We start from the raw sequence: 21,159 nt of genomic DNA, 5'->3' as shown, positions 1-21,159 counted from the left end.
AGGTTAAAAGACCCCTTTCCTGGCGCTGGATTCTGTCCCAGTTGCCCCTCTTCCAGGCCAGCTCTCTGCTATGGCCCGGGAATGCAGTGGAGGATGGCCCAAGTGCTTGGGCCCTGCACCCCATGGGAGACCAGGAGAAGCACCTGGCTCCTGCCTTCGCGGCGGCCATTGGAGGGTGAACCAACGGCAAAGGAAGACCTTTCTCTCTGTCTCTCTCTCATTGTCCACTCTGCCTGTCAAAAAAAAAGACCCCTTTCCCAGCACGGTTGCAGCCGTGTCCTCTGGCAGTGCCGCCAGTTGCTCCACGTGGCCGTCTGGTGCCTTTCACGCCCCCTGTGCCGACCTTGACTGTGCTTGCGAGCAGGTGCGATCCGCAGCCCAGCACGCTTATGTGGAGGCAGCCTTGAACCCAGGACTCCCAGCGGCTCCACTAGAGCTTTTTCCTCCCGGTCAGCCTGCCCTGCCCACGTCACTCGGGGTCATGCAGAGGGTTAGGAGACAGGCTTGATAAGCAGTGAGTCAGCAGGTTGCACATCCACGGTCACACGAACAATGTTTAAAGTAGGGAGTAGCAGTATTTGCATACAATGAGTGGGCTGGTGGCCAGGGATTAATAAAGACCTTGGTTATCAGGGTTTGCTTTGAAGAGTTGAAGAGTTACTTTTTTTTTTTTCCACCAGAGCAGCACCTTAAATGTACAGGGACTCAGCTGGTGGGGGTGAGTGAGTGACAGTGCCCTCTGGGGAAACCCCGGGGTCACTGGACTGGGTGGGTCCTTAGAAGTGACCTGAAAGGCGTCACAGTACAGAGAAGGGAGCAGTCGCTGTAAATTAAGGAAAATCCCAGAGGACTTTTTGGAGGAGGTGGCAAGAGTGGGGGATGTGACAAGTCGTCATCTTTGGTTGGCTGTAGACTTTCACGGGAGAAAGTTTGAAGCCTGCTCCCAAAGAATGCACAGCGATACACATTTCTTCCTCTGAGTGGTCTTTGCAGACACCAGGCTCAGAAGATTTGGACTGGGTCCCCACAAAAACCCATCCAAGTCTTCCAGGCTCAGATACGGAGCCAAGCCTGGACCTCGCGTCCAGGGCAGGGGACACTGGTGTCCTGGGACGTGGAGTCCAGGGCCAAGCTTGGGGTGGACTGCAGAGAACCGTGGCTTGGTGCGTGATCCCAGCAGAGGCCCCCCGTCCAAACCCCGCTTTCAGGAGCAGGACCTGGGATCGCCGTCGGGGATCTGTCAGAGAAGGGGCTAGAAAAGCATTTTGGTTCCAAATGTATTTATTTGAAAGCAGAGAAAGAGAGCTTTCATCTGCTGGCTCACTTTCCAAATGCCCACAACAGCCAAGGCTGGGCCAGGCTGAAGCAGGAGCCTGGAACGCCGTCCAGGTCTCCCCCGTGGGTGGCTGGGACCCAGGGACTTGGGCCGTCACCAGCTGCCTTCCGGTGCATCGGCAGGAAGCTGGATCAGAAGCAGAGGAGCTGAGACCCGAACCGGCGTTCGGGTATGGGTTGCGGGCGCCGTGCCCACGCCCAGAAAGGCATTTTGACCCACGAAGCGAGTGGTCACTCTGGAGGCAGACTGGCCGCCACCCACCTCTCCCAGCACCCCGGTGCGGACTGCAACACCAGCTGAGAGCCTAGGACCCAAGTTAGGCTCCAGAGCCCCGTGGGGCCTCCTAGAAGGCGGAGGTGGGCGGGAAGGGTTCTGGGGACCCCCCACCCTCCCATCGGGCTGGCTCAGCTGCACGTCTCTTTGACAGCTTAGAGCTCCCGTCTGACTTTGGTGGAGACCTCAGAGAGAAGGGGGAACAGGAGATGTGGGTCTGCTGAGCAGCTTCTCAGCCTGTGGGCCCGAACGCCCTCCACTTCCACCTGGGCCTTGGCCCCTCGGGAGGGATCCCCACTGTGTACCCCGGTGTGCTACTCCGGCCTCAGCCACCGCCCCCCCCTTTCTCCACTGGGGAGCGCCCCCCTCTCCCCTAAATGAGCCGGAAGGGTCTGAAGGCTCCACCCACCCCTCTTTGCCCCCACCCCCCCCAGCATCCTCCTGGGAGAGTCTGCGGGCACTGGATTCCCCCAGGGAAGGGAGAGTCCTTCCCACGGCACAGGAGCCCTCAGGGAAATTTCCCCTTAACCTTGCTGGAAGTCTGAGAGGGAGAGCCCACAGCCTGACCGGCCTCCCTCTGGGCCTTAAGCCCCATGGTGGCCACTGGGGAAAGGCTGCTCCAGCCTGGCCCACCGCCCCAACTTCTGGACACAGACAAGTAGCTCAAGTGGTCAGGGCTGGGCTGTGGTGAGGCGGACGTCATGGGTTACCATGGCAACCCAGCCTGCCCCTTCGAACACTAACCTTCCACCCCTAACCCTAGCCCCGGTTCGACTGGCGTGAGCCTGAGCCGTCTCTGGGGACGGTGTCCTGGCGGCCAGGCCAGCTGGGGGTCACCGGGGCAGCATGGAGCCTGGGGTGCACGTCAGGGCTTGAGAGCAGCAGGTGGGCTTCTGCATGGGAAATTGGGGTGCTGTGGCCAGGAGCAAGAAGTTCAGGTCAGGAGCAGGCTTCCCGCACTGTTCTTGTGGAAAGACAGTGCCTGGTTTTCAGCCATCACGCATGGAAGCCGCTTGGAGACCCAGGCCCAGGCCCGCACGCCTCGGCAGCTCGCTTGCTGCGCCCATGGACCACGAGGACAGACGGGTTGTCGGGAGTCGGGCAGGCTCTCTGGGTCGCTTGCTGTGTGACCCTGGACAAGTTATCAGATGTCTCTGAGTCCCAGCTTCCTCTTGCCAAGGGAGGCCTTGGGATTCTGTATCAAATCCTGAGCACAGACCGGGTGCTCAGTACGCGTTGGCCACGACAGTGAGACCGGGCCACCCCATCCGCCACAGCCCACGTGCAAGGCCCCAGTGGTGCCGAGACGCTCGAGTGGGGCAGGGTGCTCTGTTGTGGACATGCGGAGGCTTTGGTGCGGCAGCTCTTCCGGTTGGAGGCTTTGCACACGTGTCTCCACTTTGTAACAGTGCTAGGAACCGAGTCGCTTAAGACATGCGTGGGCTCTCGCAGTTCTGGAGGGCAGAGGTCCGACGTGGGTCTCCCAGAGCCAACACCCAGGGGTCGGGGCCAGGGGAGGATCCGTGCCCTTGCCCCTTGGCTTGAACCCTTGGCTCATGACTCTGTCCTTTATCTTCAACGTCTGCAAAGCCCCCCCACTCCGCTCTTCTCACAGTCACGGCTCTCCCAGGCTTCCTGTGATTGCGTTGAGCCCACATACAAAAGCCAGGATAATCTGTCTCAAAGCAGGCTGATCACCGCGTTTAATTCCACCTGCAACCTGAACTCCTTTCCTAGGGACTCAGGTTCTGGGAATCAGGCTGAGGCTACACGGGGCAGGGGTGGCAGTGTCCCGTCAGCCGCACGCTGAGCCTGGAGGGTGACAGTGCCAGTCCTCGCCTCCCTGGGTTGCTGAGTGAGCCTGCAGCTGGGGTCAACAACCAGAGGAAAGGGCTGCTCGGAGCACCTGCTGGACACCAAGTCCTGTTCCGGGGGCCGCTGTGCAGCTGGGGCCACCAACCGTTGTGATGAGTTTGCTCTTGGGAGACGGAATAGAAATGGGGGGGTGGCACTAGCTGCCTTGAACCCCAAGTGCACACCTGCTCCACACAAGCGAGAAGGCTGGGTCGTCCTGCAGTGGTAGATTTTTTTTTAAGATTTCTTTATTTGAGAGGCAGAGTTACAGACAGGGGTTGTGGAATTTGGACACGGCGTGGGTCCTGGGGAGCCACTTAAGGCGCTATACAGGCTGCATGGCCACAGCAGCCTCCTGGGAAGCGAGGGGCACCTGTTTCCCCAGCAGGATCCTGGGGCGGTGGAGGGCTGGTAGTCAGCCCCTGGGCCGTGTCCCAGCCCCGGTGGCAGGTGCTGACCTGGCTGTTGTCCGTGGCAGTGCCCCTCCTACCCTGAACCCCCCAGGCTGCCAGCAGACGCCAGTCAGCCGGAAGGGTCAACTCCATGGCACTTGACCTTCGTCCTAGCAGAGATTAACCCGATCCCTAATTAATAGCCTGTAGGAGAGATCCCTGCCTTGGCACAGCTTGCAAGTAATTTAAGGCTTGTCCTTGGAGGCCAGTCTATAAATTATGCTTAATTAGCTGAAGGTCTCTCTGGGACACAGCAGCCCTGGTGTGTGACCAGGGACCCCAGCCTAGCGACTCCAAGTCTCACGCGGGGCTGTGAAGGAAATGCCGGAAGTAACTCCGGTAAGAAGTTGATCCCTTCTTTTCCAGAACGGCAGCCACATTGTCACCTGTGCCAGAAACACTGCCTGCCCGTGGCCTCCCGGTCAGCTGTTTCCTGGCCGTATTCTTTTTTTTTTTTTAAAGATGTTATTTATTTATTTGAGATGTGAGAGGGAGAGACAGACAGGTCTTCCATCCGCTGGTTCACTCCCCAAACGGCTGCAGTGGCCAGAGCTGAGCTAATCTGAAGCCAGGAGTTTCTTCTGGGTCTCCCATGAAGGTGCAGGGGCCCAAAGACTTGGGCCGTCTTCTACTGCTTTCCTAGGCCATAGCAGAGAGCTGGATCAGAAGTGGAGCAGCCGGGACTAGAACCGGTGCCGGCACTGCAGGCAGAGGATTAACCCACTGCAGCACAACACTGGCCCCCATGGCCGTGTTCTTAACTGATGGCTTACAGATCCTGGGTCTCCGTGACCACGTCTGTGAAATGGGCTACTCATCCACATAGAGCAGTGGGGAAGAAGGACTCCTGGTGGCTGTGGTTAGGGCTGACCACAGGTGCAGGGGTCAAAGCAAAGAACAAATGCAGGATTTCAGAGCTTGTTTTAGAACCGAGGATAAGGGGCCGCGGGCCTGGGGCACACACAGGCCCCTGAGTGACTGCTGGTGAGGACACTTGTGACAAAGGTGTTTGCTCCCAGATGCAGTGTGACTGGGGCAGAGAGTGGGTGTGACAGCCACTCTCGGTTGGTGGGATGTCCTGTACGCCCGGCTTCCCAGAGGGCTCTGTCCCAGCTGTGTCTCCTGGGGTCCAGGGAAGGGCTGGCAGCTGGTGGTCAGACTGTCAGGTCCTCTAGGGCGTGGCCGGGGCCAGGCTCCTAGGCCTCGCGCCTGCTGTGACACTGCTGCTGCCGCCTTGAACTTGACAATTTTCCAACAAGAAGCCCCGCAAATCTTACGGCAGGCCCCAGTGATGGCCGTGCTGCACGGTTGTCACCATTGCCCTCCCCCCCCCCCCCCCCGGAGGGAGTTCCCGCTGTTTCCCGAGGGAGCCGTATTCCAAGCCAGGTCTGGGAACGCACGGAGAACCTGAGAGAGACAGAGGGAGAGAATGTGTGTGTGTGTGTGTGTGTGTTTGGGGGGATTTCAGAGACAACAGACAAGCAAACAGCGAGTGTAGTTCCAAATAGCCATCCTAAGGAGAGCTGCGGTGGACCTCAGTGAAGGGCACACTGGGATTGGCTCTCGCGTTGGACTGTGCCTGGCTGCACCCCGCTTGGGGTCGTTTCTGAGTTCCTCATCCCAGGGAGAGGGTTAGCGGGGACCAAGTAGGAGACTGAGGGCCGGGGGCTTCGGGGCCCCCGGAGACTGTGGACCTGCAGCTTCTCACAGTAAACCCAGAAGCCCATTTTTGGGGGGAGGGGCGCCATGGTCCCTGGGCAGGGCTCAGACCCACCTTCCACCCTTGAACTTCCGACCGCGCACCAGCACAGGAAGCCAGTGTCCCCAGGTGGAGACAGTGAGACCCAGAGATGCCCAGTGACTCCCGAGGAAGCCACACTGTAGGTTCACCCCGCCGCGGGTCTCTGGGGATCAGGCGTGCTGAGCGTGGCCAAGGGTGTGTGGGCCCCGGCCTGGCCACGCGGCTTCAGAAGCCGTCCCACCTCAGTTCGCTTTTGTCTCTGGCTACCTGGAGGATCCCTGTGAGCTCCTCTGTGAACCACGGCCCCCCACGCTCCCTCGGCTAGGGTGGCAGAACCGGTCCCCGCCAGGAGTCCCGCCCTCCACCGCCGCCTGTCCCTTGTTCTGGGCGGAGGGAGACGCAGGCTGCAGCTGGGCGGGGGCCCGCGGGACGGTTCATGCGGGGGCCAGCAGACTGGCCACGTGTCGCAACGTCTGGTGGCGTTTGCACAGCCTGTGTGCACAGCACAGCCAGCTCGGCGAAGGCGGCGGAGCGTGTGGCCCTCGGGGCCCAGGCTGCTGGCACCTTGCATCCCATTTACAGCTCCGGGTTCAGCCGCAGGTCAGCGCGCCCGGGACACCCAGGCATTTGTTTACAGGCCGAGAGCCGTCCCTGGGGGCCCGAGGGGGACCCCTGTCCGTTCCCATCTGTGTACCTCTGTGTGACCCCTCTGAGCCGCCTCCCCCATGCCAGGGACCCCATTCCAGTCCTCACCCATCTGCTCAACCAGATCCCCCTGGAGCCCTAACCCAATCCCCACACCCACTCCTTCCACCAGCCATCCGCGCCAGGACCCAGCCCCACCCAACACCCCCTCCTCATTGGCTTTCCACCCCGTTGGTCCAGTCCCCTTACACCCCTCCTGTCAGTCAAATGGGGACATAACCCAATCCCCACCCTGCAGCCCGCCCTGCCCCTCAAGGACCCCCGTGGGCCCCACCTGCCAGACTGACTTCCTGGAGCCTCCTGCATGGAGCCGCTGGCTGCCCCCACGCCCCTGGTCCTGGATGCCCACTGGCTGCCGGCACAGCAGGGCGTACCTGTGTTGACCGCAGGTGGGTGGGGAGCCGCTGGCCTCCCACAGTGCCGCCCTGTCTCCCCTTCTCTGTTTCAGCCCAGTTTCTGGGAGCCGAAGGAGCCTGGAGATGGAAGGCCAGCTCTTTGTCTTCCTCTGCCTGGGCCTTGCCAAGGCTGCCATCCCTCCACCGCTTCTTGGAGGGGGGGAGGGATTCTTCCCTGGCCTCAGGTCAAGCCCTGCGGGGTCCCTGGCCCCCTTCCTCCGGGAGCCACCACACCGAGCCCTGCAGCCATGGGACGCCTCCTGCATGCCATCCCCCCATCAGTCAGCTTAGTAGACTTCAGCCCCTAACTCCTCAGGCCACTGCCCTGGCTCCCATTTGTATTCCAAACTCCGAGTCAGGAGCTGTCAACCCTCCCCACGGTCTCCCACCGCGGCACAGAGTTCAGAGCCCCATGGGGCTGGTCTCCCCCACTTGGCTCTGCAGCGCTGGCCGCCAACACACCCAGCTCGTGCTCACCCCAGGGCCTCTGCACTGGCTCTTTCCCTCACGCTCCACCAGGGCCTCTGCTCCAGCCCCCGCTGCAGCTCTGGGTTCCCCTTGTACTTTGGAATCACGTCATCTATCACTCTGCGTGTGTGTGGTTCCCCATCTCCCAGCCGTATGCAGAAGCGAATGCATGAGAACAGGATACTGTCCCAGGGCCCCCAGCGGCACCGGATGTAGTTACCGCTGGATGATCCCGGAATGAGTGAATGAGGCAGGACGGGGGGAGTAAAGGACGTTGGCCTTGGAGTTCAGGTTCAAGTGTGAAACACTGGGTAGTGAAGGGTGCGTGAGTCACTTGGACTGTTCCAGTCGAGCCCGCTTCCCAGGATGGCAGTGGAGGGCGCTCTGCCCATGAGTGCTGGCACCTGGCCCCACGGCCGCCTGGCAGTTCCCACCCCGAGGACCTGGGGCCCAGGTCGCAGGGCTCCTCCCAGCAACTCCAGTCTGAGCTGCTCAGTTCCGTGGTTTTGCCACGGGAGGCGGTGTGGCCATGAGACAGTCCCCCGGTGTTTGTGGCTGGGCGCGGGAAGCTTAAGACCCTCCGCTGGTCCCAGCGCCAAAAAGGTTCACAAGAATCCTGCTCAGGGATGTAGTGGAGGCCCCGCCCCCTGGTCCCACGTGGGCTGAGCACTGGCTGCCTGCGAGTGACAGTTTTAAGTTTTGAGGGATGTGTTCTCCATCCTCGGGGTTATGTCTCTGTCGGAGGCGGGACATGTGTGTGTCTACAGCTGGAAAGGAAGAGATCTGAGAGGTGATAGGGTTGGGGGCTAGTGTCTGGGGTATAGGGCTTTCAACGGGCAGGCCTCTCGGGTGGACACTGGAGCAGAGCCTATAAGGACGACCAGAGAATGGCCTATGCAAAGGCCCTGAGGTGGAAGTGAGCAGGTGCTATGCAGAGACCAGTAGGAGGGAGGAGCCGAGGGCAGAGAGTCCCGACAGGTGGGGGCAGGCCTGCGATTACAGATCTCTAAGTGACACAGGGTGTCGCCCCAAGCTGTGAGCAGAGTGGCAGGGGTCTGGTGTCTGTTCTGGAAGGTTCTCTGGTTGCGGCGTTGAGAACAGACTGGGGCCGGGGTCCGAGCAGGCCCCACGACGGGGGCTGAAGCTGGGCCCTCGGGGACAGCCGGGGCAGCAGTGAGCAGTGTGCAGCTTCCCGATTTCAGAGGTTGGACTGGCAGCACTGCTGGGTGGACTGGGCCTGGGCGGGAGGAAATGAGGGGACAGGAAGAACCTTCCGGGAGAGAGAGAGAGAGAGAGCTTGGAACCTTAAAACCCCAGTGGCCGTGGGGACCGGGAACGTGGGTGGGGCGCCCGAGTAAGGATTGTGGGTGCCGAGTGGATCCCTTGCCTGGGGCTGCCGCTACGGATGACCACAAACCGCGTGGCCCAAAGCAGCGGCCGTCTGGTCTCTGTCAGTTCAAGAAAGCAGAAGCCTGAAGCCAGCGTCCTGGGCGGGATCGAGGTGGCGCAGGCAAGGGGTCCCCCATGCCTCCTGCAGCTCCTGCTGGCTCCCGGCCTCCTGTGGCCATGGCTGTGTCGCCCCACGCTCCGCCTCCATCTGCACACAGCCTCCCTCCCCCATGGGACTCCCCTGCAGCCCCGGGCACCAGGCCTTGGCCAGTGCAGGCGCTTGACCGCATCAGTGAGACCCTCTCTCCAAGTAGGGCCACGCTGGCCGGTATTGGGGTGAGGGCTTGGGTGGAGCCCCTCCAAGGGGAGCAAAGCATCCCACTCGGGCTTGGCCTGTGTGCTCGTGAGGGCTGGAGCCAAGGTCCACGAGGCGAGGCTCGGCACACAAGGAGAGCCCAGGCTCGGCACACAAGGAGAGCCCAGGAAACGTGAGGCGTGGCATTGCGCCCACCCACTTGGAGACCAAGGATGCTCCAGGCACATCCCTGGCCCGCTCACCACATCCAGCAGCCCTGGGCCGCCGTACTGAGCCGTGCTCAGGAGAGCAGCTCCAGGCCTCACCTGTCTGCCTACCTGGGCCCCATCAGGCCCCAAAGTCCTTGCAGCAGAGCAGCGGTCATCACTGTCACCCCCTTGGTTGCCACTTGGCCAGGGAGCCCACAGGCCACACAGGGCAGCAGCCCGCCCTCCTTCCTGGGTTGGGGGGAACCCCCAGTGGTCCACCTTGGCACTCTGTGCGCTCAGTGCTGCCTGTGGTTGGGCTGTTTCTCGGGTTGCTTTGCTGGTGCAGGTGAAATTGAAGGCCAAGGGCACGGGCTTGGGGATCAGGCTGTGTAGGTTAGGGATCAGGCTATACTGCTTTCCCGCAGAGGAAGTTTGTAGGACGAGGTCCCTCCGTGCCTCACTCTCTCATGCACGAATTGGACACCATACCTCGCTCCCAGCATGGTCTGAGATCTGATGCCAGACGAGAGTAGGACGTGTCACTCCTGTGTGTCTCAGCAGCGCCAGATCCAGGCTGGACGCCTGCCCGGAGGAAGTCCCCACCCCACTCCAGGTTGCGGTCAGGGGCTCGTGGGAGGGCAGCACCCTGGCTGGTCTAATTTGAGGCGCTTCCTAACAATCCTCTCCAACAGCTGTGCCCGCAGTAGCCAAAACAATGTCCACTGGCCAGACGGAGCCAGGAGCCCGGGACAGCTTGCTTTGCAGCGCCGAGTGGGAGGGCCCTGGCCTGCCCAGCACCCCCGCAGCCCGGCGGGGCGGGCCTCCCCTGGGCCCCTGTAAGGAACCTGAGGCCGCGTCCTGTCATCAGTGCTATTGGCACATCGATGAAAGGCCCTGTGCTGTGGGGTTCCTGGCGTGATGCAGGGCCCCAGCTGGCCTCTGTGTCCTGTGTCCCCAGGCGCGGCCTGGAACCCGGGGCAGGGGGGATCTTCTCCTGTTGCTGCAATGATCCTGAGAACCAGAGAGAGCATCTGTCGTGCCCTTAGCCCTCTCCCACCCTCACCCTTCAAGGTGAGTGCTTCTGCCCTAATTCATGGAGCTCCAGTGGCGTTTCCCACCAGAGAACTGAACCCAAGGGGCGGCGTCATGGCGCAGTGGGTTAGTCCACGGCTTCTGCCGCCGCCATCCCGTATCAGTGCCATGAGCTGGGGTCTCTGCGCAGAATGGTCTTTCCTTGTACGAAGCCAACTCAGCCCCGTGACAGCTCCAAATTCGGGGGCTGTGGGACAGAAGCTGCCCGAGACCTGCCCGGGGACTTGGCTCTTGCCGTGGCAGCCAGCCGCAAACAGGGGCCCCTCCTGGGACACGCCGGAGGGCGCCCAGAGCCGAGCCCGGTGGGGAAGGGGCGCTGGAGCCCTCGGGTCGGCAGGCCGGTTCCCCGTGGTGACTCAGCCGAGCTCTTACTGTGTGCCCGCCCCTAGCTGCGTGCCCGGTTGGAAGGGAAGCGAGATCCCGGCGAGATCATAGCTCGTGGGGGAGGCGGGGTGTTCATGGAGGTCCACACGTTCACATCCATGCCTTGGGGAGGTGGGATGAGGGCTGGCGGTGGCAGGAAGGAACCGGAGTCCTGAGACACTCGGCCCTGTCCCTAGGGCCTGAGTGGCCCTGGACAAGTCGGCCCTGTCTGAGCCGACCTGTGGAACCCCTCCTGACGGGGTCGTGGGGACTAAAGGAGAAGACGTATCCGAGCCCTCAGTGCCGGCCCGGGTAAGGTGTTGTAGGGAGGATGGATCCGGGGACTGAAAGGGCATTCAGGCGGTGCTTTGCAGGGTGAATAGGAGTCCACGAGCAGCTTTCCAACGGGAAAGCAGCCTGCGCTGGGTGCGCGGTGGGGGCAGAGGGAACCAGAATGGATGAGATTGAGTTCCTGTCCTCTAAGGGGACAGAATGTAGACTCAGCAGTGGCACCACACCCGGGGCTGAATGAGTGAACCTAAACCGGAAACGCTGGGTCCCCAGCGGGCTCCCCTCCCCCACTCATCCACTCAGCAGTGGGGAGACACCGCGTGGATGGGAGCCCTGGAGCAGCCCCAGCAGGGAACGCGGGGCGAATAATCTACTCGAGAACAGTTGTGGGAAGTTTCTATTCTGCCTTCTGGGTTTTTTTTTTTTTTAATATTTATTTTTTTATTTATTTGAGAGTTACAGAGAGGCAGAGAGAGAGAGAGAGAGATGTCTTCGTCCACTGGTTCACTCCCCAAATGGCCACAGAGCTGTGCTGATCCGAAGCCAGGAGCCAGGAACTTCTTCCAGGTCTCCCACTCAGGTGCAGGGGCCCAAGGACTTGGGCCATCTTCCGCTGCTTTCCCAGGCCACAGCAGAGAGCTGCATGGAAAGTAGAACAGCCAGGACCTGAACCGGCGCCTGTATGGGATGCGGGCACTGCAGGCGGCACCTCCACCTCGTTTTTAAGGTCACAGGGCTGCCGCCTGCGACACCAGTACCGCGTAGTGGAGCGCCAGTTCTATCCCAGCTGCTCTGCTTCTGATGGCGCTCCCTGCTGATGTGCCTGGGAGGGCAGTGGAAGGTGGCCCAGGTGCTGGGGCCCCTAGGTCAGCATGGAGTTCCCGGCTCCTGGCTCTGGCTTGGCTCAGTCTGGCTGTTGCAGGCGTTTGGGGAGTGAACCAACAGAGGAAAGATTGATCTTTGGCTTGCTCTCTGTCACTCTTTCAAAGAGATATTTAAAAAAAAAAAAAATGCTACCTGACAATTTAATCATCCCTCAGTCCCTGCGGGGGATTCGTTCCAGGACCCACCGCAGTCACCAAAACGCACGGCCGCCCAGGTCCTCACCTGAGCTGACCTCCGTGTGGGCTCCCCACGGCACGCGTGCCCGCTAGGCGACTTCTGAGCCCCAGCATCAGAGCTGCAAACAGCTGGCGGCACTCTGTGGCTTGGGGAGTGAGGGCAGGACAGTCTGCATGTTCAGTGCACAGGTATCGTTGATCCGGGGCTGCTGGAACCCAGGGGTGCCGCAGCCCCGGAAGTGGCCGGCTGACCACTCATGCTGTAGACAGATGTAGAGACACAGCCCCACAGCCGGCCTCCACGGTGGCCCCTTTTACGCCGTGTAAGCCGTTCGGTTTTCAGAGCAAGGATTTTCCCAGGTGGCGTGGACGCCGGGCCCCTGACCATGGTCCCAGGCCACGCCGCGCTCCTCCTCTTAAGCAGCCGTGCCAAGGGCAGTGATGGTCTCAACTCCAAGTGCGCAACCCCCAGGGCTCATGGAGCCACACAGTGCCCATCTCCCACTACAACAAGCAGGGAGCGGGCACGGGGTGCCGTCACCAGCAGCCTGTGGGGCCAGCCCAAGCCACAGTTCTGATCCCCGCCCTGTCGCTGTGGCTGTGGGACCCTGACAAGCCCACCCACAGTCTTAGCCTCTTGGGGCACAGTTTGCTCCTCTGTAAAATGGGCAGCCGCCTCCCCGGTCTCCAGGGGACATGAGTCCTTGTTCAGCCTCCATCCCACTGACTGTCCCTTGTGGCCCACTGTCTTCTATGACCTTCTCCATCTCGGGGGCTCCCTGTGCTGCTCTCCCTGGGGCGCGGGCAGATGGACGGAATGGTTGTGGACGTCGGGCAAGAGTGGACGCAGAGTGCTGGCGCGCGGGACTGGGGAGCTGAGCCTGTCCCGCCGTGTCAGCACGTGCATGGGACCAGGGCTCTGGGTTCGAATCTTGCGCTGTTCCCCCGCTGTGAGGGTGACTCGGGGTGAGTTACTGAGTGCCTGTGCAGCCCGGTTCCCTGCGCCATGGAAGGTGGACGAGGACAGCCTGCAGCTGGGAGGGCGGTGACCCTGGAGGCCAGAGGTCTCCTGCCTCCTCCCCCTCGCCGGTCTCCAGGCAGGGGAGAGACAGAAGCTGGCCGGCCGCTCCCTGACCTGGAGTTTATTACGAGGAGGCCATAGGGCTCCCTGGGCTCATAAAGCTGCCCTCGCGCCGGCCCCGTCCTCGCCCTGCTCAGGGTGGGCGGGGATCTTGGCCTCTGCTGTCGGGGTCACCCCCGGGGGTCTCAGCGGGAGCCGCCTGGACTGGCTGCTCAGCTGTGCCTGCTGGTCCTTGGACGGGCATACAGAGGGCTGCATCGGGGACAGCAGGAGAGGCCGGCAGGGACAGTTGTAGGGCAGCCCCACTGGGGAGGGAGTCTCACGCCTCCCACTACCCTCTCCACCCCGCCAGCCCCTAGCCACCTGCCCCACGGAGACACAGCTGGCTTCTGAGGTGGAGGTGCCCAGCCCGGCCACCTGGGGACCTCGGGGGCAGCCCCCAGAGGACTTGAGGGAACACGGTAGCCCACAAGGTGGCCACACACGGCCCCAGATGCACACCACGGGCATACGGACGCTCACGGACACACACACACACGCTCACGTTTGTGCACGCACACACACACACGCACACAGCACAGACGTCTGCCTCTCCAGCGAGTCTGCAGCCCAGCAGCTGGTATGGTCTCCCGGCTTCCTGATGGCAGCTCCCCCGCTCAGACCACAGGAGCTCTAGACCCCTGGCCTCGTCCTGTCCGAGAGCCAAGGGGCCAGAAAGAACTGGTTCATCCGGGGCGGGGAGCTACAGGCCCCTTCTGATGGAGCCGGGAACCACCACGTGTGCCGGGGTGAGAGGCCCCCTCGGGCCCCTGCTGCAGCCCTTCCAGGCAACATTTGTCCTCAGCGCCATCGAGACCCCTGGGCCTCCCAGCAAGGCCCCACATCCAGTGTTCCCTTGGTTGCCTTGCCAGGATCCTGAGGGCCCCCAGGGGCGCCTCTCACTGCCCCAGCCGGACCCCTGGGAACCATGCATGGCCCATACTGGAGCCGGGAGGGGACAGGAGCAGAGCAGGTGCGAGGGGACCGAAACTCATCTGACCTGCTCAGATGGATGGGGGATGGGGGATGCAGAAACGGACAGGTGGGTGGCAGATGGGTGGCTGGGTGAACATGTGGATGGGAGGAAACTAACAAGTTTCAAAACTCTAGTCATAAAGCAGATCCATTGGAGACCCCTGGGATTTTTGTGTGCCCTTTCTGCTCCCATAAAAGTTCTGCAATTTCAAGATTCTCAGTAGCTGGGGCTGGCGCTGTGGCGCAGCGGGTAAAGCCGCCACCTGCAGTGCCGCTATGTGGGCGCTGGTTCGAGTCCCGGCTGCTCCTCTTCCAATCTAGCTCTCTGCTAATGCACCTGGGAAAGCAGTAGAAGATGGCCCAAGTGCTTGAGCCCCTGCACCCATGTGGGAGACCTAGAAAAAGCTCCTGGCTTCAGATGGGCTCAGCTCCGACTGTTGCGGCCATCTGGGGAGTGAATCAGCGGATGGAAGACCTCTCCCTCTCCCTCTCCCCCGCCCCCTCCTTCTCTCCCCCGCCCCCCCTCCAACGCTGCCTTTCAAACAATAAATAAATCTTCAAAAAAAGAAACCGCCTGTGCTCTGGGCTGACGTGATGGTAGCTCCTGTCACTCGCACACTTACAATGTTTACCCTGCCAAAGCAGCCTTTGTTCTTATGAGTGACCTTTAGATTAAGAAAACATTTTTTAAGATTATTTTATTTATTTGAGGGGTAGAGTACAGACAGACAGAAGGAGAGACAGTGAGAAAGATCTTCCATCCACTGGTACACTCTCCAAATGGCCACAATGGCTGGAGATGGGTCTATCCAAAGTCAGGTATCGGGAACTTCTTCAGGGTACAGGGACCCAAAGACTTGGGCCATCTTCTACTGTTCTCCCAGGCCATGGCAGAGAGCTGGATCAGAAGTAGAGCCGGGGCCGGTGCCGCAGCTCAATAGGCTAATCCTCCGCCTGCGGCACCGGCACACCGGGTTCTAGTCCTGGTTGGGGCACCGGATTCTGTCCTGGTTGCCCCTCTTCCAGTCCAGCTCTCTGCTGTGGCCAGAGAGTGCAGTGGAGGATGGCCCAAGTCCTTGGGCCCTGCACCCCATGGGAGACCAGGAGAAGCACCTGGCTCCTGCCTTCGGATCAGCGCGGTGTGCAGGCCGCAGCGTGCCAGCCACGGCGGCCATTGGAGGGTGAACCAACGGCAAAAAGGAAGACCTTTCTCTCTGTCTCTCTTTCTCACTGTCCACTCTGCCTGTCAAAAAATTAAAGAAGTAGAGCCGGGACTCAAACCATCACCCACATGGGATAAGGCTTAGCCTACTACACCACAGCGCTGGCCCCAAGAGAATATATTTTTTTTAAGATTGATTGTATTTGAAAGGCAGAGTTACACAGAGGTCTTCTATCCACTGGTTCACTCCCCAAATGGCTTCAACAACTGGGGCTGGGCCAGGCCGCAGCTGGGAGCCTGGAACTCCATCTGAGTCTCCCATGTACATGACAGGGACCTAAGCACTTGAGCCACCTTCCACTGCTTTCCCAGGTGCAGTAGCAGGGAAGTGGAGCAGCCGGGACTTGAACCAGCGGTCCTGTGGGATGTGGGCATCGCAGGCAGTGATGCCAGCCCCTGGAACAAGACACACTATGGACCTGGACATACGCTGTACTCCTTTTATTGGTTTTCTTTTTTTTTTCTTTCTTTCTTTTTTTTTAGGGAGATTTTTTTGATAAATTTTAAAAGAAAACACAGAAGCCAATTGCTCTTGTCCCCAAGAGGACATGCAGATGGTCCCTTTTCTGATTCTGCCCCACGGACATCCACACCCAGCCTTTCTCCCCCTGCCTAGGATGCCAGTTCTCCCTCAGGGCTTCCCGGCCCCCTGGCCAGAGCTGCTGGGGGGCTGGGGAAGGTGCAACGCCCTCCCCAGGTCCAGGCTGAGAGCCAGCCAGCCTGCTCCTCCCAGCCATTTAAGGACCAGCCGTTCATAAGCTTGTCCAGCCCCGTTAAGCATCCACTTCTTGGTTCTGCCGGGGTCCACTCCTGTGGGGCGAGGAGGCCAGGAGCCCCTTCCCTCCCTGCAGGTGCCCCGCTGCCTCTGTCACCCGCCCTGCAGGCCTAACTCATGAGCAGGCCAGCTGGGCGCACCACAGGGCACTCTACGCTTGCTTCCATGTATGTAGGATACCTGGGATTGGGCTGGGGGCAGGCGTCCTGCTAGAAGGAACAGATGCAAAAGACAGAAAAAATGCAGCAACCGATTGGCCAGAAATGGGCTCAGAAACTACTGGTTCCTTTAGGAGTAGGCTGTGTCCCTTAAAAAAAATCATTGTTAATGGGTGGGGTTATGGTGCAGCGGTTTGGGTGCCACTGGGGACGCCCCTCCCCCAGTCCTGTAAGTCCCAGCTTCCCATCCAGCTTCCTGCTAGTGTGCACCTGGGAGGCAGCAGACCATGGTTCAAATGCTTGGGTCCCTGCCATCCACATGGGGGGCCCAGATGGGGTTCCCGGCTCTTGCCTTTGGCCTGGCCCAGCCCTGGCTGTTGGAACATCTGGGGGGTGGCCCAGCAGATGACAGATCTGTGTCTCTGTCTCTGTGCCTTTAAAATAACACAAAAATAAGGGAGGCCGGCATCGTGGAGTAATGGGTAAACCTGCTGCCTGCGGCGCCAGCACCCCGTATGGGTTCCAATTCATGATGGCTGCTCCGCTTCCAATCCAGCTCTCTGCCAATGGCCTGGGAAAGCAGTGCAAGATGGCCCAAGTCCTTGGGCCCCTGCACCCATGTGGGAGGCCCAGATGAAGCTCCTGGCTCCTGGCTCAAGCCTGGCCCAGCCCTGGCTGTTGTGGCCACTTGGGGAGTGTATCAGCAGATGGATGACCCCTCTCTGTCTCTCCCTCTCTCTCTGTAACTCTGATTTCCAAATAAATAAATCTTTATTAATAAATAAACAAGTTTATTTTCATCGTATTATTCATATACTTTGAATATTTATCTTGAAGTAGGGTCAGAGAGGCCCGCCTCTCCGTGCTGATTTTCTGGTGGGTGGTGAATGTCGCGTCCCTGCGGCTTCTGCTCCGTGGCCACCTGCTCAGAGCTGCGACTGTCTCCTTCCAGATTGTCCTCTGGGGCCGGACTGAGAAGTGCCTGAAGGAGACGACGGAGGAGATCCGTCAGATGGGCACCGAGTGCCACTACTTCATCTGTGACGTGGGCAACCGGGAGGAGGTGTACCAGACGGCCAAGGCTGTCCGGGAAAAGGTCGGTAGCCTGGCATGATGGGGCCTGGGTTGTGGGGCAGTGCCAGGCAGGTGCACGTCCCCAGGGGCCGCGGAGGGAGCTTGGCTTATGGCCGATGGCTTTGTCTGGGGCCCCCGTGGGGAGCCTACCCCGAAACCAGCCCGAGTTACGGGAGTTAAGGTTGATGACCCAACAAGAGCAGTCACCTGTTGTCCCTTGGAAAACTTAGACCTTGTGGGTTTCTCTCCAGAACCCTGGGAGGAGGGGCAAGGCCCCACTGCCCTCTGGGAAAATCCTCAGTTCCACCTGCGTGGGCGGAGACTCTCGGTGAAGTCCGGGAGCCGAGCACGCGCCTTCTGTGACTCTGGCACGTGGAGGTGTTAACTTTCTGTCTCACGATAGCCTTGTTTATTGCAAAGCTGCTCCACGCCAGGTATATTCCGTGCCGTAAATTATTTCCACTCCTCCACTCAACCCAGAGACAGCGTTAGCCCCATCTTATAAATCCAGATGGCGGTGCTGGGGCCGCGTCCGTGCCCTCACGGCCCACGGCCTCCCCCCCCCCCGCCCGCAGGTAGGCGACATCACCATCCTGGTGAACAACGCCGCCGTGGTCCACGGGAAGAGCCTGATGGACAGCGACGACGACGCCCTGCTCAAGTCCCAGCACATCAACACCCTGGGCCAGTTCTGGGTAAGGGCGCCCGGGGCGGGTGGAGCAGAGGGTCACGGGACTTGGGCTCCGGGTAGGGGGATGTCCATGGACGAGGTGGCCAGGCCACAGGGCCACTGGACTCTGAGCTGTGAGCGCGGTGTCCTGTGGCACAGGACGGCTCCGTCCCCAGAGCAGCGTGTCCGGGGTTCCCCAAGACAGGGCTGGGAGGGGTTAGGGGCAGCTGTGGCTGCTCTGTGCTGACCGCCCCTCTGCCCCTAGACCACCAAGGCCTTCTTGCCACGCATGCTGGAGCTGCAGAACGGCCACATCGTGTGTCTCAACTCTGTGCTGGCGCTCTCCGCCATCCCCGGCGCCATCGACTACTGCACGTCCAAAGCGTCCGCCTTCGCCTTCATGGAGAGCCTGACCCTGGGGCTGCTGGACTGTCCGGGTGTCAGCGCCACCACCGTGCTGCCCTTCCACACCAGCACCGAGATGTTCCAGGGCATGAGAGTCAGGTCAGTGGCGGGGCCCAGCCTGCTCCCTGCTGCCCCGCAAGGGGACCCCGGGAGCCCTGGGCTTTAGCCTGGAGCTCCGTGCCTGATTCTCCACCTGCAGGGCAGTGAGTGGGGTACGGTAGCAGGTCCGGGTCGTACTTCTCAGCCCAGGGAGTTTGCAGTGCTGGGCACCTGCGGCGCAATGCGACTCCATGATAGAGCGGAGCCATGGTCTGCAAGCCATGCGGCGAATCCCAGGGCCACTGTGCTGGGTCTGGGAAGCCAGGGACCAGAGGGTACGTCCTGCACGGTTCCACGCCCATGAGGTTCTAGAACAGGCCAGGCTGGGCTGGGAAGCGGAGACCAGACCAGTGGCCACTCTGGGAGGTAAAGCTAGAGCTTAGGAGAGAGCCCCAGGGAATGTTCTAGGCTTCCAGAGACGTGCACCTGAGTGGTGATTAAATAGGTGGAAGTCAACCAGCTGTGCCGAATGCTTAGGGTTCATGCAGATTAGAGCTCAATTTAAAGCAAGGCCAAGGCCCAACCACTGCTCCCCCAGACCCATTACCTCAAGGAAAATGGACCCCTGGGTTAGAGCCCACATTGGCAGCCGGACACGCGGAGTGGCGACGGCCCTGTGCTGCGGGCCGCTGGGCCTGCTGAGTCGTGACCCTGGCCTTCACTGTCCAGCCGTGACACGGGTGGGAGAATGCCTTTGTCACGGGTTCTGCGGTGAGGAGAGAAGGGCACCTGGCGGGGGACACTGCTCACGCGCTCCACCGCAAACAGCCGGCGAATGGCTCTGTCCCGTGCAGGCAGGGCGACCGTTACAGGTAAAGAAAACGGAAACTGACCAGAAGCTGTCTTCCCCCTCCCCGTGGTTTTTGCAATCTGACCAAAACGGTCTGCCGTCTGCGCTCTGCACTTCCGCTTCTGCCAGCACTGGGCTCGGCACAGAGGGGAATCCAGCGAGGCTGCTCAGCGCCGGCCGCAACCCCGGGTCCGGCCGGGCGTCTTAGCTGTGAGTGGTCCCAGCTGGTCTAGATCACTCCTCAGCCGCCACTTGGGGATGAGAAGTAGTTCTAGCTTTGTTACCTCTCTGAGCGTGGTTTACGGTGCTCGTCTGTCCAAGCTGGACACCGCGCTTTCTTGCAGGTGTAGGCTTTCTGGGAGAATGAGGAAGAAGGCATGGAGGCTCCTAGCACAAACTGGAGATGGAGCGATGCCTGTAGAAGCCACTGTTCGTCTTCCTGCCAATGGCCATCTTCACACAGACCCGGGTTATTGATGTCCCTGGCAGGCCATCGCCCCGCACACGTTCCCGCCTGGCTTGCGTGCAAGTGAGCGTCCGTTATGAACCGAGAGGAGGCTGGGTGCTGTCAGTGGTCCACCTTGGCTTTTCCCCACAGTGGCTCCCTCTGGTTTCTTTTCACCCGAGTATACAGGAAGAGCTCAATCCATGCACACAGAAGCGCATCCGTGGCACTCCACACTGAGCACAGAAGCGGGCAGGACGGTCACGCATGGGGCACTTGCGTGTCTCCCACCTTCTAGCGTGACCGTCTCCTCTCCACCACTCCCGGGCAACCCGCAGTCTCCCCGGGTCACGGTCCCACGTGGTGCCCAGCGCGGGCCTCAGCCGCCGGGGCTCGGATCCCAGCTTCTTGCTGAGTTTTGTTCTCTGTGGCTGTGACCGAACACCTCTCTCTAGTTCAGAGGCTGGGTGTCCGGGGTCGGGGGCCACCTCTGACAAGGCTCCTCTTGCTACAGGAGCTCTGTGGCGCTCCCAGGCCTGGCTGGACATCACAGGCGAGGGGCCGCCTGGCCAGGGAGCTCGTTCCGTACAACAACCACTCCCTCTCAGCCCACTAATGTCTTAATCCATTAGTCTGTGAAAGGGTGCATCCATACTGGCCCGGTCACCCCGCAAGGGACCCCACCCGCACATACCACGAGCGCAGGATTTGGGCATGAACTTTCCAGCCCCGGGATGCTGGGGGACACATGTTAAAACCACGGCCTTGATGAAAAGGGGTTAATATGGTAGCCCCTGCTTCAGGGATTAGATGAGCTCCCGTGCTTGACTCGATTAGCCATGCCTGGTGAGTAGTGAGCACCTGCACTGTGCAGGTGAGTCCTGAGGTGTGGCTAACTCAGACTCCTACAAGCCAGGTCCTTAATCAACGCCTGATTCCTGCACCAGGCTGAGCGCTGAGGGCGGGAGGCCTGTTTGGGACACCCTTGATGGGTTTCCCAGCGGGCTTGGCCATGTTGAGAAATCACTGTTTATTGGCTCTCCTCGATTCTAGCCACACCACCACGTCACCACCCTGCTGCAGGGTGCGAGGCCGCAGAGCTCTTGTTCCCATTTTACGGATGAGGGAACTGAGGCTCAGGGATGCACTTGCTCTCCAGACCACATGGCCGGAAGCTGGCTGGCTGAGCTGGTGTCGCTGCCTCCCTGAGAGTTCAAGCTGGTTCTTGTGTACCCATCCCACCCAGCAGAGAACGAGGAGACACGCACAGGCCCCTCTGTCAAGGTCTCCTGCCGGGGTCCTACCAGGAAGGGTCCCCCGCAAGCCCCCGGAGCTTGATGTACCCATCCTGTCAGGCCCAAGAGGCAGGGCTGGCCATAGGAGAGGCCGGAGAATCCAGGCTGTCTGCAACGTGGATAGGGCCTCAACGTCCAAGCTGCCTAGACACGGGCACGCGTGCGGAATCGCAGGGGCTGCCGGCCCGGCGTGCGGGGCTGTGGGCC

The 21,159-nt window shown here is 60.8% G+C and overlaps 1 protein-coding gene across 1 annotated transcript in view; it reads left to right on the top strand.

Moving 5' to 3' along the window:
• Window positions 1-21,159, top strand: part of DHRS3 (dehydrogenase/reductase 3) — a 31,807-nt gene that overhangs the window by 7,498 nt on the left and 3,150 nt on the right. Inside the window, exons 2-4 of the mRNA XM_062190462.1 lie at window positions 17,127-17,270; window positions 17,824-17,943; window positions 18,184-18,422. Coding sequence (XP_062046446.1) covers window positions 17,127-17,270; window positions 17,824-17,943; window positions 18,184-18,422 — 503 coding nt within the window. The remainder of the gene's footprint in view (window positions 1-17,126; window positions 17,271-17,823; window positions 17,944-18,183; window positions 18,423-21,159) is intronic.

Source organism: Lepus europaeus, chromosome 5, assembly GCF_033115175.1.
Source record: "Lepus europaeus isolate LE1 chromosome 5, mLepTim1.pri, whole genome shotgun sequence".
NCBI lineage: Eukaryota > Metazoa > Chordata > Mammalia > Lagomorpha > Leporidae > Lepus > Lepus europaeus.
This window is presented reverse-complemented; position numbering and strand designations above follow the sequence as displayed.